This window comes from Sciurus carolinensis, chromosome 4 (assembly GCF_902686445.1).
Source record: "Sciurus carolinensis chromosome 4, mSciCar1.2, whole genome shotgun sequence".
Classification (NCBI taxonomy): Eukaryota; Metazoa; Chordata; class Mammalia; order Rodentia; family Sciuridae; genus Sciurus; species Sciurus carolinensis.
This window is the reverse complement of record NC_062216.1, coordinates 66,941,288-66,956,389: the sequence shown is the minus strand read 5'-3', so window position 1 is coordinate 66,956,389 and position 15,102 is coordinate 66,941,288. Positions and strand designations below refer to the sequence as shown.

The following is a 15,102-nucleotide window of genomic DNA, read 5'->3' as shown; positions in this document are numbered from 1 at the left end:
AAAGCTGAAGCTAGAACAATAAACTACTTAGCCTAACCTGACCTGTTGAGAATCCCACTCCATATTGTAATTATTGAAACACAATTCCTTTCCATGAACAAACTTGGAGAACAACTCTCAGGTTTAAGAATTGCTTGTTATGAGTTAGAGAATAATTCCAGGAGAAACACGCCTTTTCTGATTTTGGATTTTGCAAAGCTAAAGTGTCATGAAAGTTTTGTTTTTAAAGGAAAGGGAATTTCCTTTAGGTCAAGGAAGAAAGGAAAGAAGTTGGAAACAATTAGCTTGGTGTGCTGATACATATGAAACCCCAGTTTGCCTCTCTAAGGTTAAAATAGTCCCACATCCCCAAGACAGTGAAGTGTTTTGGCCTTGTGGCAAGTGATCCTGACAATCCACATAGGTTTCTTGGAGTCCTGGTTCCATCGTCTTAGCTTTAGTTTCCTCTCAATGTAATGAATAATACCAAATCTTTAGTTTTTGCAAATGTATTTTTAAAGGCATTGTGGACTAGTAAATACTTACCAACTGTTAAACTTTAAGGACACTCATAAATTCTTAGACTGGATAACTTTTATTGTACTCTAGTGACCCTTTTCTTCTCAGTGATGTGCACTGTTGTGGTTTAAGTTTTAATTAATTCTTAGTGCTTAAAGTGCACTTAGAGTATAGATTTCTCAACAGATAGAAATTAACCATGTTTGTTTACGAAGAAAAATAATGTTTCTGTGTATTTATATTTTTTCATTTTGACTAAGGGTATTTTTCAAAGCACAGTGTTCTATGAGCAGAGAATATGTTATTGAAGTTAGGCAGTTATTTGCAAACTACCATGCCTTAAAATCACCTGGATAGCTTAATAAAAAGCAGATTGCTGGGTACTACCCTGAGTTTTTGATTCGGTGGGTTTGAACTGGAGCCCAAGAATGTGCATTTCTAACAAGTTCCCAGGTGGTGCTTGCTGCTGCTGCTGAGCTGTGAATCATACTTTGAGACCCACCAAACTAAGGTGACTATGAAAATTACTGCAATTATCTTAGCATGTGAAAGCCTCAAGTTTTCAGTTTTTGTATGACTTTTAAAACTTCTTGGGCTGGGGAGATAGCTCAGTCAGTACAGTGCTTGCCTTGCAAGCACAAAGCCCTGGGTTCGATCCCCGGCACCGAAAAAAAAAAAAAAAAAAACTTCTTAATATTGGCAACTTTTTTCTTTAATGAGTGCATATTAAACCAGAATTAAACTGCTTAATTTGGAATCATTATGGAAATGGATATTAATAATAAAATATTGGGGTTGGGGGACTGTTGAGATAGCTCAGTTGGTAGACTGCTTGCCTGGCATGCACAAGGCTCTGGGTTCAATCCCCAGCACCACCAAAAGCAAAACAAAACAAAAATAATAACATTTTTGGAGTTTAAATAGAATTCTAAAATTAAGCCATGTAAATAACAAAAAGCACATTTTTAAGATCAGAATTAAAATAGTCTGATTGCTAGTTAAACAGAAGAAAATTATGTGCATTTTATTCATAACCATTATCTCAGGGATCTGGGTTCTTGCCTTTGGAAAAATGGAAGAGAAATGTCAGTTAACTAACCAAACTATCATTTTAATTTTACCACCTCCCCAGAGTTTCTCAGGCAATTCTTGAGTCCTAACTTGCTAATACTTCTAACTTTATTTCAAAGGTCTTGGATCAGAATTTGCCTCTAAATATTGCACATCAAGTAGGTAATTTATTCATCTGAAAAGTATAGCATCCTTGCCCTCTTCTTCCTAGCAGTCACAGCAGTTATTGGCAGGTCATCTCCTCCTCTAGGTGACAGATATGGCAAAAGAAGATGAACCCAAAAAAATGAAGTGAAGGATAACAAAATGCAGACACCAGTGATTTCTGTGGCTTGCTCTATGCCCAGTTTTATAGGTAGAGGAAAAGGCAGCACACTTATTATAACCTCTTCTTTTTAATGAAGTCCATGGAACACACTTAACCTTTTTATTGTTTTAGACAGCGATGTGTTGCTAACCATGTGATTGGGAAAGAGATAATGGTATAAGATTGAGCACTTCCTGCTACTTAGCAGAGCCACAGTTAGGACAGAGGATCTGTTCTCTCCTTTTCCTAAGAATAACTCCAAAGGTTACAGTTTCACCAATTTGAAATGAGATGTTATTCCTATAGTATTCTATAAGAATTTGATGTTCTTTCTGCCTCTATGAATGAAGAGAATATACACATTGTGGTTTTTGCCTTTTAGGAGAAGACTGATGTGGAAGGAACTTTATTTGTGTACACAAGGTAAGAGTATTTTACTTTTAGAAAGAAACTGCCAATCTTCAAAATAATATTTTTGCTCAATTATGTCACTCTTCTTCAAGTGCAGTTTTATTTCAAAGAGAAGCGAAACAACTGAATCTTGGTTTGAAATCATTAATTGACAGGAGGAAGGTAATACTACATAAAGTTGCCTCATATATTCCAGGGAATACTAATTTTAGGACATAATTAAAACTTCAATGTAGATGAACTTAAATCTTGTTCTGTTTAGAATAGTATTAAGTAATTACCCTTTGACTCAAATGAATGATACAGAGTTCTTGAATATAATGCATTGGCAAGGAACTAGAAGTACACTTTTAGGAATATTAGATTATTTAATCAATATTTGGAAAAGGGCTTTATAGATCACCTTTCTCAACCCTTGACTGTTTAAAAAACCATGGTCCAAAACCGAAGGTGTCTTCCATCCTCCATTGTCTAGTTAGCAATATGCATCAGGATAGAGTAATAAACTTATGCTTTTAATCATTCTTTTTTCTCAGGTATTGTTAACATCACTCACAAAGAGACTTATAGTATGTATGTTGTCTTAATAGCTAAAATTTTTATTCACATAAACATTCATATGAAATGTCTTAGCTAAATTCCATCTACCTTCAGTGAGGAATGCAAAGATAAAATACGAAAGCCAGTGCAAACCCTTTTTGGGGTAGCAATTTCATTGAAGAAAAAGGAAATACAAGTATATTTTCTTTATACATATATTCACATTTGCGATAAACCAAGAGTCTGAGGGTATAGCTCAGGTAGAGTGCTTTCCCTAGCATGTGTGAGGCCCTGGGTTCCATTCCAGCACCACAACACACACACACAAACAATACAGGATAGACTATGGTGAGTTCCACTTAATAGGTTATAAGCAATGAGTAGGATGCTCTGATGATAGGTTTTATAGAATTGGTAAGAAATGAGGTAGAACTGAACTTGTGTGGGGGAAAGGGACAGCCATTCTTCAATGGTGAAAGCAGAGGCATAGAACCTAATAGATGAAAGGGACAGTGGGGAAAATTATTATTTTGGTGGGGTACTGGGGATTGAAGCTAAAGGCGCTTAATCACTGAGCCACATGCCCAGCCCTTTTTTATTTTGAGACAGGGTCTCGCTGAGTTGCTTTGGGACTCACTAAATTGCTGAGGCTGGCTTTGAACTTGGGATTCTCCTGAGCTGCTCGGATTACAGGAGTGTGCCACTGCGCCTAGGAGAAAAAGTAATTCTTTATTGCAAAGGGTTTATATTTGGACAGGTAAAGAGATTTTTCTGGCATGGAATGGCTCTGAGAATTTTGCCATTTATTTTCGTAGCAGTGGGGAGTCATTGAAGGTTTATAAACGAGAGTATCAGAGGAAATAAGGGGAAAGCAAATGTATTAACATTGTTAGGAGGAATAGGTTCTAGAAGAAATTGGAGTTAGGGAGGACTAGGATTAGGATTAGGTTAGGATTATTGCTGTGGAGTAAACATGGTGAGACTTGGGACTAGAATGACCAAAATTGAAATGGAAAGGTATTGAAGGCCTGCATGAATAGAGGGAATGGCAAAGTTAATATTAACATTAATATTTTGAATATGGAATACAAAGACAAAGTCATTGGCAGAATAGAAAGACCAGAGGTCAAGAATCTGTTTTGAAGATACGTTTTTTGTTTGTTTGTGGAGTTGGAGATGCAGGGCCTCATACATTCTAAGCACATGCTCTACCTCTGAGCTACCACTCCAGTTCTTAGGCTTTAGTTTTTTGAGGTAATGCTTTTTTTTGGAATGGTAGCAGGACATTCAAAGGGAGGTATCCAGCCACTTGGGTTAGGGTGGTGGCTGGAGGTGGAGAGTTTAGAGTTGTGTGAAATAATTTGGTAGTTGAAATTGTGAGAGGAGTGAGTGTAAAGAGGAAATTGATAAGGACTAATGGTAGGGTTTTAGGGCCAGTAAGGACACAGAAGAATTAACCATAACAATAAAAGCAGAACAGGAAGAGTACGGAGAGGCCAGTTGTGGGCACAGAGCAATAACAGTGGCAGTCTCTGGGGGGGGGGGGGGGGTGGAGAAGGAAGGTCTGTACAAGTGGAGGCAGCAGAACAGTAGGAAGGAAGGAAGGAATGGCCAGGACTACAATATGGAGGTCAGATTGTCTCAGAAAGGTGGCAGAAACATGTAAAAATTATTGGCATATTAGGTTACCTTATGTTCTAAAACATTCCAGAAGCACCAGAGCATGTTACCAGATGAGTTTATTCAGTACAGTGTGACTTCTCCCGAGAATTTTGAAGTGTGAAGAGAAAACAAAATGATTGAACTCTACTGTGTGCCAATACACAGTATGCATTCTCTTTCATTTTTCACAAGTGTTGTATTTTGAGAAAGAAAGATTTGTTAATGATTGATTTTAGGGATTATTAGTGGTTTTTTTTTTTTAAAGCACGGAAGAGTAACACATTATACAAATATTTTCTCTTGTATCTAAACCAAATGTAGCTTTGTATTTTCAAGTACCTCTTACTATACCCCCAAGTCTTAATTGAGCTGTAATTAAACACACTATTAAATTGAGGGAGGAAATCCTACCATTACTTAATCTCTTGCCCGAATCTAACTCTTCTAGAATAGGTACCTGCAGCCTCCACACACCCAACACCCCCACTGCTGTCATTTCCCAGCTCCCAGATTCTGGTATGTTGAGGACTTTCCTTTGCAGAAAAGGACAGAAAAACCCAAAGGGAGTTTAGGGCCTAAGTAATAGAGCCGCTAAGTGATATAATTTGACTTCTTTTCCAAAAATTTTCTTTAGAGCAACTGGCATCTGTATCCCTGAGCTTATTTTATAAACTGCAAAATGGTATAGTACCCACACTACTAATAGTATGTATGTAATAATTTTGTAGTAATGAAATATTATAAAATTTTATAATAATGAAATACATGAAGAATCAAGTTCTGATTCTTGTATAGAAACACCTAATCTCGCTTTAAGAATGATTTCTTCATGTCCACCTGTGTCTTCCTACCTGTAATAACAGTTCACAGAGACCCACTGGTGATTGATTTCTGGAGTTAACTTTCTAGACGATCCTCTGTCAAAGCTCTTTTTTTTTTTTTTTTTTTTTTTTTTAAGTCATCAATGGACCTTTACTTTATTTATTTATATGTGGTGCTGAGAATCAAACCCAGTGCCTCACACATGTTAGGCAATTGCTCTATCACTGCACTATGACCCCATCCCTGTCAGAGCTCTTAAGGATTACATTTTCATCCTTCCTCTGAATCTAAGTCTAAATGATTATCATGATTATTTCTGGTATCGAGTATATACCTACCACCATTTTACCTCTTTTTAAAATAAGCTGGACAAAGATTGCCTTCCATCAATTTTTAAATTGGAGGTTTTAAAAAATTTTTGAAAGTGGTAATATAGCTGTGTTTTTCTTCTTTATCAGCATCAAATGGTTAGAAGTGAAATGAGGCTAAGATATAAACATTTTTTCCTTCCTGTTGCTCATAACATTTCTGTGGGTTTGTTAATAACAACCCTAGAACCGTAGTTTAAAATAAATAAATGAATTCTGCTTGCTTCAGTTTCATTGTGTAAGTATGTGGCATTTCATTTGTCACCAGAAGTTGCACAGTTGAATTACTATATGGCTGTCACCCAAGGGTAAACAAATGCACATGTAGTTGTTAGAGTTTATGCTCTGAATAATTTGGGTTCTGCCTGATAGTATAGGCAGTCAAGATTTATTGAATGAAATGAAAAGTAACAAGTCACTAAATGCCACATTTTTATTGAGAAAAACTTGTATCCATGAAGCTGTTTGCTTTAGATTGAAGAAAACAAAATATCTGCCCTTTGGAACAGTACCTAAATTTTTAGTTTATACTATATCTCTTCACAAGTTCATTGACCACAATTGCTTCATTTCTCTAAGAGATTTTGTAGTTCTCAATTTCAGACCAACACTAATTTTTTCTATGAAAGATTTCTTTGTATAATTGTGAGGTATGCTATATGAACTACAAGATCCTTTCAAAGCATCTGTCTATAAGGTTTTTAGAAGTCACCATGTCTGTCTTAAAGGAATTTACACCATAGGTCAGGAGACAAGACATATGTATTGACACGCAAGATACACATACACACACACAAAGTACAACTATTTTACCAAGGACTGATCATGACAGTTGTGATGTTTTACATATGAATTAATACATATGATGTCAATTGTACAGAAGTGTTGCTTTGTATGGGTACAGTCTGCTTGTGTAAAGCTGTATATACATATAGAAAGGTTGAAAGAGACAACAGAATGTAGTTACAGTGCAAGTGTAATATACTAAGCAACTTCGTTTTTGACTCCCCACAACCTCCACCACTCTTTGTGATTTTCAGGTCTGCTTCTCCAAAGCATGGATTCACCATTATGAATAGGCTGAGCATGGAAAATAGAACAGAACCCATTACTAAAGACCTGGATTTCCAACTCCAGGACCCATTCCTTCTCTACAGAAATGCCAGATGTGAGTTTCTTAATACATTGGGTAGTTTTACTTCTGAAGTTTGACCAAGTGTTTAAAATTGTGCAAAGTATGCCTTTATGTTTGTGTTTAGTATCAGTGACTGTAGGGGTCAGCATTTGTTAGCTGGGGAAATGGGTGTCTCATATTCACCAGGAAAACTTCAAGTAATAAGTTGGTCAGCCCTGTGTTGAGCAGCTATATTGCTATGTAGTGTGAGCTCATCAGTGATCTTAAGCCTGATCAGGGCTATGGGAGACAGATGCTTGGTCAAAAGACTGCAGAGGGACACATGGTAGGAGCCACCAAATGTAGAAGTAACAGTTCAGTGAGTGATACTTTTTCTCCTCATGTATTATCTCTGCCTGAATTCACTGATAAAAATGTTTGAGGGAAAGGGCCTATATTCTAGAATGACTGTCTTTTGAATACATAGTAAGTGAAAAATGAAAATCTAAAGAGTTTCAGACCTTAAAAATTTCATATCCTTTGTTATGCTGAAATTATAGTAGGTAATCAAAACGTCCTTGTCAGATTTGAAATGAGGTAGCAGTCATCTATCTAATATTCTATCCTCATTTTATTCTTGTGTCTTGTCTGACCACTTGTGATGGACCAGAGAAAGATCGATGAAACTATATCAATTTCAGGGGCATCTCCTTACCTAGAAAACAAGAACATAGTACTCAATATATAACTATATATGGATGTGTGTTTGTGTACATACACATGCACTTGTACTTTGTAGGTAGCGTCAAAATGGTCTTGAAGTTAAGAAATGTTTTCTGTATATTTTCCATTCTACTTTTTGTTTATAAGAATTTACTGTGTACTATTCAGTGTAATTTTAATAATAAATATAAGTAATATTTGATAATCCTAATAACTTATATTATCCCATCATTTTAATGCATTAAATATGATGGTATATTTGCTTATAATTACATTTGTACATAATTAAGTCATGATAGGTGGTAATGCTAAGATGTAGAGAATAGTTAAATTTTTATGAGAGAAAAAATATTAAAGGTATTAAAACTGACATGACCACCAATGAGAGGTCCAATAAAATTAAAAGTTTTGCATTATAGAGAAATTTTCTGAGATATTATATTTTCTATAGCTGTTTCTTTGCCATCTAATATACTTTATTAATCATAGCATATAATTTGAATTGTATATGTGCTTATAGTTATATAAGGCTTTCTTTTTTGAGATTATTAGATTCTGTGTCAAATTAATGTATGATTCAAATCCCAATAAAATAACCAGAAAAATATAGAATAAATAAATATTTAGTGACCTATCAAAATCATTTTTTGTTTCTTTTATTTTTGATAAATACTTGGTCTAGTCAGTACAGATCATATTTTATTTTAAATTCTTATTATATATCATATCACATACTATACTAAAAATATAAAAATACAAAATCTCTTTAATGTATTGATTTTTAAACAATTTCCCTCAGTCCCACAGGGATTATCTGATAGGAAATACTGTTTGAATCTAATTCACCTCACCTTGGTTCTAAATGTATGCTGTCCCCTGTAATAGTCTATAGCTACATAGTCTGTGACTGTGGAGCTCTTGAAATGTGCCTAGTATGAATTGGGCTGTGCTGTCCTTGTAAAATGCACATCATTTTTCAGACACTTGGGACAGAAAGAAAAGGAATGTAATAAAATCTCATTAATTTTATATTGATCGACATGCTGAAATGATATTTTGGGTATATTGGGTTAAATAAAATGTATTATTAAACTTACTTTCACCTGCTTCTTTGTATTTTTTAATTTAAGATTACATATGTGGCTCACATCTGTGGTTCACCTTACATTTCTATCAAATAGTACTGTTTTATTTCCATTTATTCATTTTTCCATATTTTCATTTGTTTTTCATATTAATAATTATAACTTCATAGGGTAGACATTTTTACTGCCATTTTACAGGTGGAAAAACTGAGACTCAATGAAGTGACAGATCCATATACAAACCTACAAATTCTCATTTTCTTTTCATTGCATTTTCTATAACCCCTGGACTACTCCCTCTACTATTAAACATGAATGCAGATTGAAAGCAGCTTTTGGGATGCATATTTAATTGTTTCTAATAATTTTCATACAAAAGCATTGAAATCAGTTGAACACAGAATGGAAGGAAATGGATCTACTTACTCTTCTGTGTTCATTTTCCTCTTTTTTCCCCCCTCTTAATATCCGATACTGATTACCTCTGTAGCCAGAGTCATTTGGTTTTAGTTTTACTTATTTATAAAAGCCTTTTCAGTCTCTGGCATCACAGGTACACAGAAAGGTAAACACAGGTGCTGTCAGAGTCTCAGATGCCTCTTAAATGTTTTTATAATTCAAATATTTTATATAGTAATTACATATGGTTTTCATATTCTCTGATGGCAGATTATTTTCTTCTTTCTTTCTTTTTTTCTTTCTTTCTTTCTCTTTCTCTCTCTTTTTTAAGACAGGGTCTTGCTAAGTTGCTCAGGCTAGACTTGGATTTGTGATCCTCCTAACTCAGCCTCCTGAGTAGCTAGGATTACAGGAAAGCTTCATGGTACTTGGCTCTCTAGGATTGGTTTTTCAAGAAGACTCTATCCCCTCAAAATCTCTACCACATAAATTATACTCATATTTCAAGAATCTCACTTGAGGGTCCTGGCATTTCTCTTTCGTCTATGTATATCATAGACCATATTTAGGCATTTTAGGTAAACAGTAGTGGAGCTGATACAGGTTCATAGTGAGTTTTCTCAGTTTTTTAGATTAATTAGGTATGAAAAAAATGAGTGTCTAAAAATCAGCATACTACAGAGATACAGCCACATCAATGTTCATTGCTGCTCAATTCACCATAGCCAGATTGTGGAACCAACCTAGATGCCCTTCAGTTGATGAATGGATAAAGAAACTGTGGCATATTTATACAATGGAATATTACTCCGCAATGAAGAATGATAAAATTATGGCATTTGTAGGCAAATGGACGAAATTGGAGAATATCATGCTAAGTGAGATAAGCCAATCTCAAAAAACTAAAGGACGAATGATCTCGCTGATAAGCGGATGAGGACATATAATGGGGGGTGGGAGGGGTTAGAATTAGGTTTAGGGTTAGGTTTAGGGTTAGGGATAAGGAGAGCGGTAAGAATGAAGGAAAGAAGGACTGTATAGAGGGAAAAGAGGGGCGGGAGGGATGGGGGGGAAGGGAAAAAAAAATAAACATCATTGCCCTATGTAAACGTATGATTACACAAATGGTATGCCTTGACTCTATGTACAAATAGAGAAACAACATGTATCCCATTTGTATACAATTAAAAAAAAAAATGAGTGTCTAAAGCTATAGCTCTCCTTCTCTTGAATTGGATGAATTTAGAAGAGCAAAATTTTAAAAATTCAAAAATTCCAAATTATCCTCATTTAATTAGTCAAAAAAAGATATTTGATGAATAAAGATATTTTGAATTTTGATCAAATACAAAGTAAATGATTTTGTTATAGAAGAGAGTTTGTAGCCCTTAAATTTTGCTGTAATGATATTTGAACTAAACAAAAAGTAAAGGAGATAAGGTGAAAATTCATAAAGTCAGGGTAAAATTTCATTCATTCAGCAAACATTTACTGAATCTTTTACTGTCTGCCAGGTATTATGTTACATTTACATGGGCTATCTCATTTAATTCTCATAACTTTTTCTTGGAAACACTGTTATTCCTGTTTTATAACTGAGGATACTGAGGTTAAAGGGATTAGGTGGTATACCATGACCTATGATATTTTGAGATGGAAACATCATTTGAATAGGGAAAACCAACTTCAAGATCCCAGGCTCAGCTGGGCATGGGGGCACACATGTGTAATCACAGCTGCTTGGGAGGCTGAGGCAGGAGGATCATGAGTTCAAGGCCAGACTAGGAAATATGAGACCCTTTCTCAAAAAAAAAGAAAAAGACCCCCATGCCTGAGCAGTGAAAATACTAGCAGTGAATAATGCATTCAAATAAAGTTTATCTTCTAAGAATACTTAATTCTTTTTAGTGTATGCTCCAAAGTTTAAAATAACTTCCTTTTAAAGTTGACAATCTTTTGTCTTGGTTCTTGAGAGGAGACTCTCAAATAAAACTAATTTAACAAAGCTGAATTTGACCACATCTTTTATATTTTTCCCCTAGCATAACTCTTTACTGTGTTTTCCATTTCACAACAAATAAAATTTTAATATGTGGATATATACTTTAGAGGTATATTTTCTCAAATATAATACTTAAATTGTGGTGAGAAATGACAAATTTCATAGCCAAGACAGCATGTTGAGTTTTTTTCTTGTCTATGATTATGAGATTAGAGTGAAGTTTTTAGATGCTCTATTTCATTGCAGACATAAGCCTGAAAATCAGACCAAATCAGGAAAGGAAATTAGAAAATAGTTGACATAAACAGAACTTTTAAGATGCAACCAAAGGAGATTTATAACATCAAATTCTTATTAAGAGAAAGGGCTCAAAGCACTAATTCAAGCTTCTACCTTAAGAAAATAAAAAGATAAGAAAATTAAACCCAAAATAAGCAGAAGAAATTAAATAAGAGCAGAATGAATGAATTAGGAAACAGAAAAACAAGAGAAAAATCAGTGAAACCAAAAGCTGATTCTTTGAAAGTAGTCAATAAAATCAATAAGCCCCTGACAAGACTGATCAAGGGAAAAAGTGAGAAAGAGAGAGAGAGAGGACTGTGCAAATTAACAACAGCAGGAATGAAAGAAGTACCTGCAGACTGTCAAAGGATAATAAGGGAATACTGTAAACTATTCTCTGCACATAGATTCAGCAACTTAGATGAACTGATTTGTGGTTGTGAAAAAGAAATAATCATAAAACTCACTCAAAAAGAATTAGCCAACCTGAATAGTTCCGTATCTATTAAGGAAATTCAATTTGTAAAACAAACAAACAACAAAAAACTTCACAGAAGCTTTCATTGGTGAATTCTACCAATCTTTCAAGGAAGGAATAATACCAATTCTAAACACTATCATTCAAAAAGTAGAAGAGGAGGGAATATTTCCCAGTTCATCTCATCAGGGTAGCATTACCATGCTATCAAAACAAGATGAAGACATTACAAGAAAAGAATATTGTGGACCAATATCCCTTTTGAATATAAATACAAATGTACTCAACAAATGATAGCTAAATAATGTTCACAACAGCGTCATTCACTATAGCCAAATGGTGGAAAATACCCAGTGTCCATCAATATATAAAAATGTGATAGATTCATATAATGTATTTAACCTTAAGAAATAAAATTATTATTATGCTCCAACATGGATGAACAGTGAAGTGAAATAAGCCAGGCACAAAAAGATAAGTGTTGTATGGCTCCACTTTTATGAGGTACCTAGAGTATTCAAATTCATAGTCAGAAGTAGAATGGTCATTATAAAGGTTATGAAGAAGGGGAGAATGAGAACTCCTCATTTAATGGGTATAGAGTTTTAGTTTGGATGAGGAAAAAAGTTTGGTGATGGATAGTGGTGATAATTGCATTATATTGTGAATTCACTTAATGCCACTGGACTATACACTTTAAAATGGTGAATTTTATGTTTTTAAATATTCTACCACAATAAAAAAGGAAAAAATACAGATAGGGCATTCCTAATCCAAAAATCTAAAATACCCTGAAATCCAAAACTTTGAGCACTAACGTGATACTATTTTAGATTTCAGAGCATTTCAGATTTAGATTTTCAGGTTTGAGATTTGTAACTGGTGAAGTCTAAGCAAATATTCCCAAATCAAAAAAGTTTCAAAATCTGAAACACTTCTAATCATTTCAAATAAAGATGAAGTTTTTAGATGATTGATTTATTTGAAAGTAGTCGGTAAAACCAGTAAGCCCCTGGCAAGACTGATCAAGGAAGAAAGGGTGGCCAGGTGTGGAGTGGGTAGAGAGAGAGAGAGAGAACCCTGCAAATTAGCAACATCAGGAATGAAAGGATTACCTGCAGTGTCATCTACCCGCACACTGAATCCAGTACCTAATAAAAAGACTGTTATTGACCTTATAATTTGCTAGTTCAGCTCCTCCATACAAAATCACTGCTAAATTTGTTTTCCTAAAGCACTAACATAAGTCACTGTCCTGAAGATCTTCAGTGTCTACCAAGTCAACTTTTTCACCTGATATTCAAAGCTTGCTATAATCAGGTCACAATTTACTTTTCTGATCAAGTCTACTTACCACTCTTGCACATTTGTGTGATGTTCTAACACAACTGTAGTCTTTCCCAGAATGCTTTTCTCTCCATGCTTTTACATGTCTTCTTTTATTCCTCCTTGAATTCTGTCCTTCCTCCTGACCATCTCTGCCAGATAAATTGTACTCATATTTCAGAATCCAACTAAATATTCCCTCTCCTGGATGTTTTTGTTATTTCCCTATCTGATTATCTGTTTTATCTCTCCACAACATATACCTCTTTTCTTTCGCTCTTTCTACACACACACATACACACACACACACTCTCTCTCTCTCTCTCTCTCTCTCTCTCTCTCTCTCTCTCTCATTTTTATTTATTTATTATTTATTTTGCAGTGCTGGGGACTGAACCCAGACCTGTGTGTGCCATACAAGGGCTGTACTACTGAACTATACCTCGAGCCCTGTATTGTACATCTCTTAACTTTCCCAAGCATTTATTCTACACTTGCCTATTGATAATGATTCTATGCTGGAACTTAGAAGTTCAAGAGAGAATAAAATACATCCCTTCCTCCTTTGAGTTTACCTTCCTAGCACAAAAGACAGGCATATAAACATATGTGTTCCAAATGACATGCTAAATGCTGAACCAGACATAAATAAAAGGTACTTTCTAGTTGTACTTCTATTTTACCTTATATATAGCATTTGTCCTAGTTTCCCTATTAAGAGTACAAACACCTTCAGGACAAGGTATCTCTGTATTCACCTCTAGCACTTAATTTCTTGTATTAAGTGTGCATAATTAAATACTTGCAATTAGTGCCAAGTTGTTTTTAATGGATTTCTTTATTCAAGATAACTAATAAATCTTAACTAAAAATTTCACAACTATTTCTTTGGTCGTTTTTCTTATTGAACACTACCAACAGGCATTAAGCAACCTTAAAATCTTGTGCGGTTCCTATATAGAAACTCAAAGCACTAAATAATTTTAGCATCTTACACAGGAACTAACCTGCTTCTTAAGGTTAATTTCACATAGATAGTAGTAACCACTAAAAGTTGCTGGAAATCATTATGAGTTGTGAGAATGCCATCTATCCTATTAGGTAAATGAGAAGTATCTGATAGTTATAGGATGAAACATAAAGTGGAAAAATGTTTGTTTCATCTATGTGAATAAGATGATGCACAATGCGTGTATGTGTGTATATACATATATATGTAATATGTGTTCTTTGTAATATTTTACTTAAGTTCTAAAACTCTAGGGATGTGTCCTTAAAATTATTAGACTCTCATTGAAATATTATGATTTGAGAAGTTTATTCACTACAAACTTGATATTTTAAGTATCATACATGAAAACCAATCATGTCCCTGTTTTCCTATGGCTCAGTTAAACCATGGCCATGAAGTTCAAATAGTAAGGCTTATGTTACAGATATTTTATCTTCAAATGAAATAAGAATTTTTTTCTTTCTTATAGAAACAACCAAATATACAGCTCTTTATTTTTTAAAAAAGAGGTAGTATTGTCAAATACTAGATTTAAATAGACTCTTGTGAGCATTTATTATAAAAGAAAAAATAATAAATAGTACCTCACCAGAAGTAACAATTTCATCAAATTAAAAACTTCTGTTCTTTGAAAGATACCTTTTTAAAAATGAAAAGGTAAAACACAGACTGGGAAAAAGTATTGGGAATGCATATATCTGACATAGCACTTATATTGAGGATATATAAATAGCACTTAGAGGTTAATAATAATAAGACCAACAAGCTAATTTAAAAATTGGCAAAATATTGGAAGACATACTTTTTAAAGGAAGTTATACAAATAGTCGGGTTATACAAATTTCCAGGTTTGAGTTGTTCTAAGTAAAATTGCCATAAACATTCTAGTTTATGTTTTTTAGGTTCTGATTTGTCTTGGGTTTCTATCTAGGAGTGGAATTGGTGGGGTTATAATGTAGGCATTTGTTTAGCTTTAGCAGATAATGCCGAATGGTTTCTAAA

The 15,102-nt window shown here is 34.3% G+C and overlaps 1 protein-coding gene across 3 annotated transcripts in view; it reads left to right on the top strand.

The window, feature by feature from the left end:
- Dcp1b (decapping mRNA 1B) overlaps window positions 1-15,102 on the top strand; it is a 50,203-nt gene that overhangs the window by 3,645 nt on the left and 31,456 nt on the right. For 2 of the 3 annotated variants that reach the window (XM_047548294.1, XM_047548293.1), the window contains exons 2-3: window positions 2,259-2,299; window positions 6,720-6,847. In XM_047548294.1, coding sequence (XP_047404250.1) covers window positions 2,259-2,299; window positions 6,720-6,847 — 169 coding nt within the window. Of the gene's footprint in view, window positions 1-944; window positions 1,010-2,258; window positions 2,300-6,719; window positions 6,848-15,102 lie in introns of all 3 variants that reach the window. The other variant, XM_047548296.1, reaches the window with a different exon arrangement.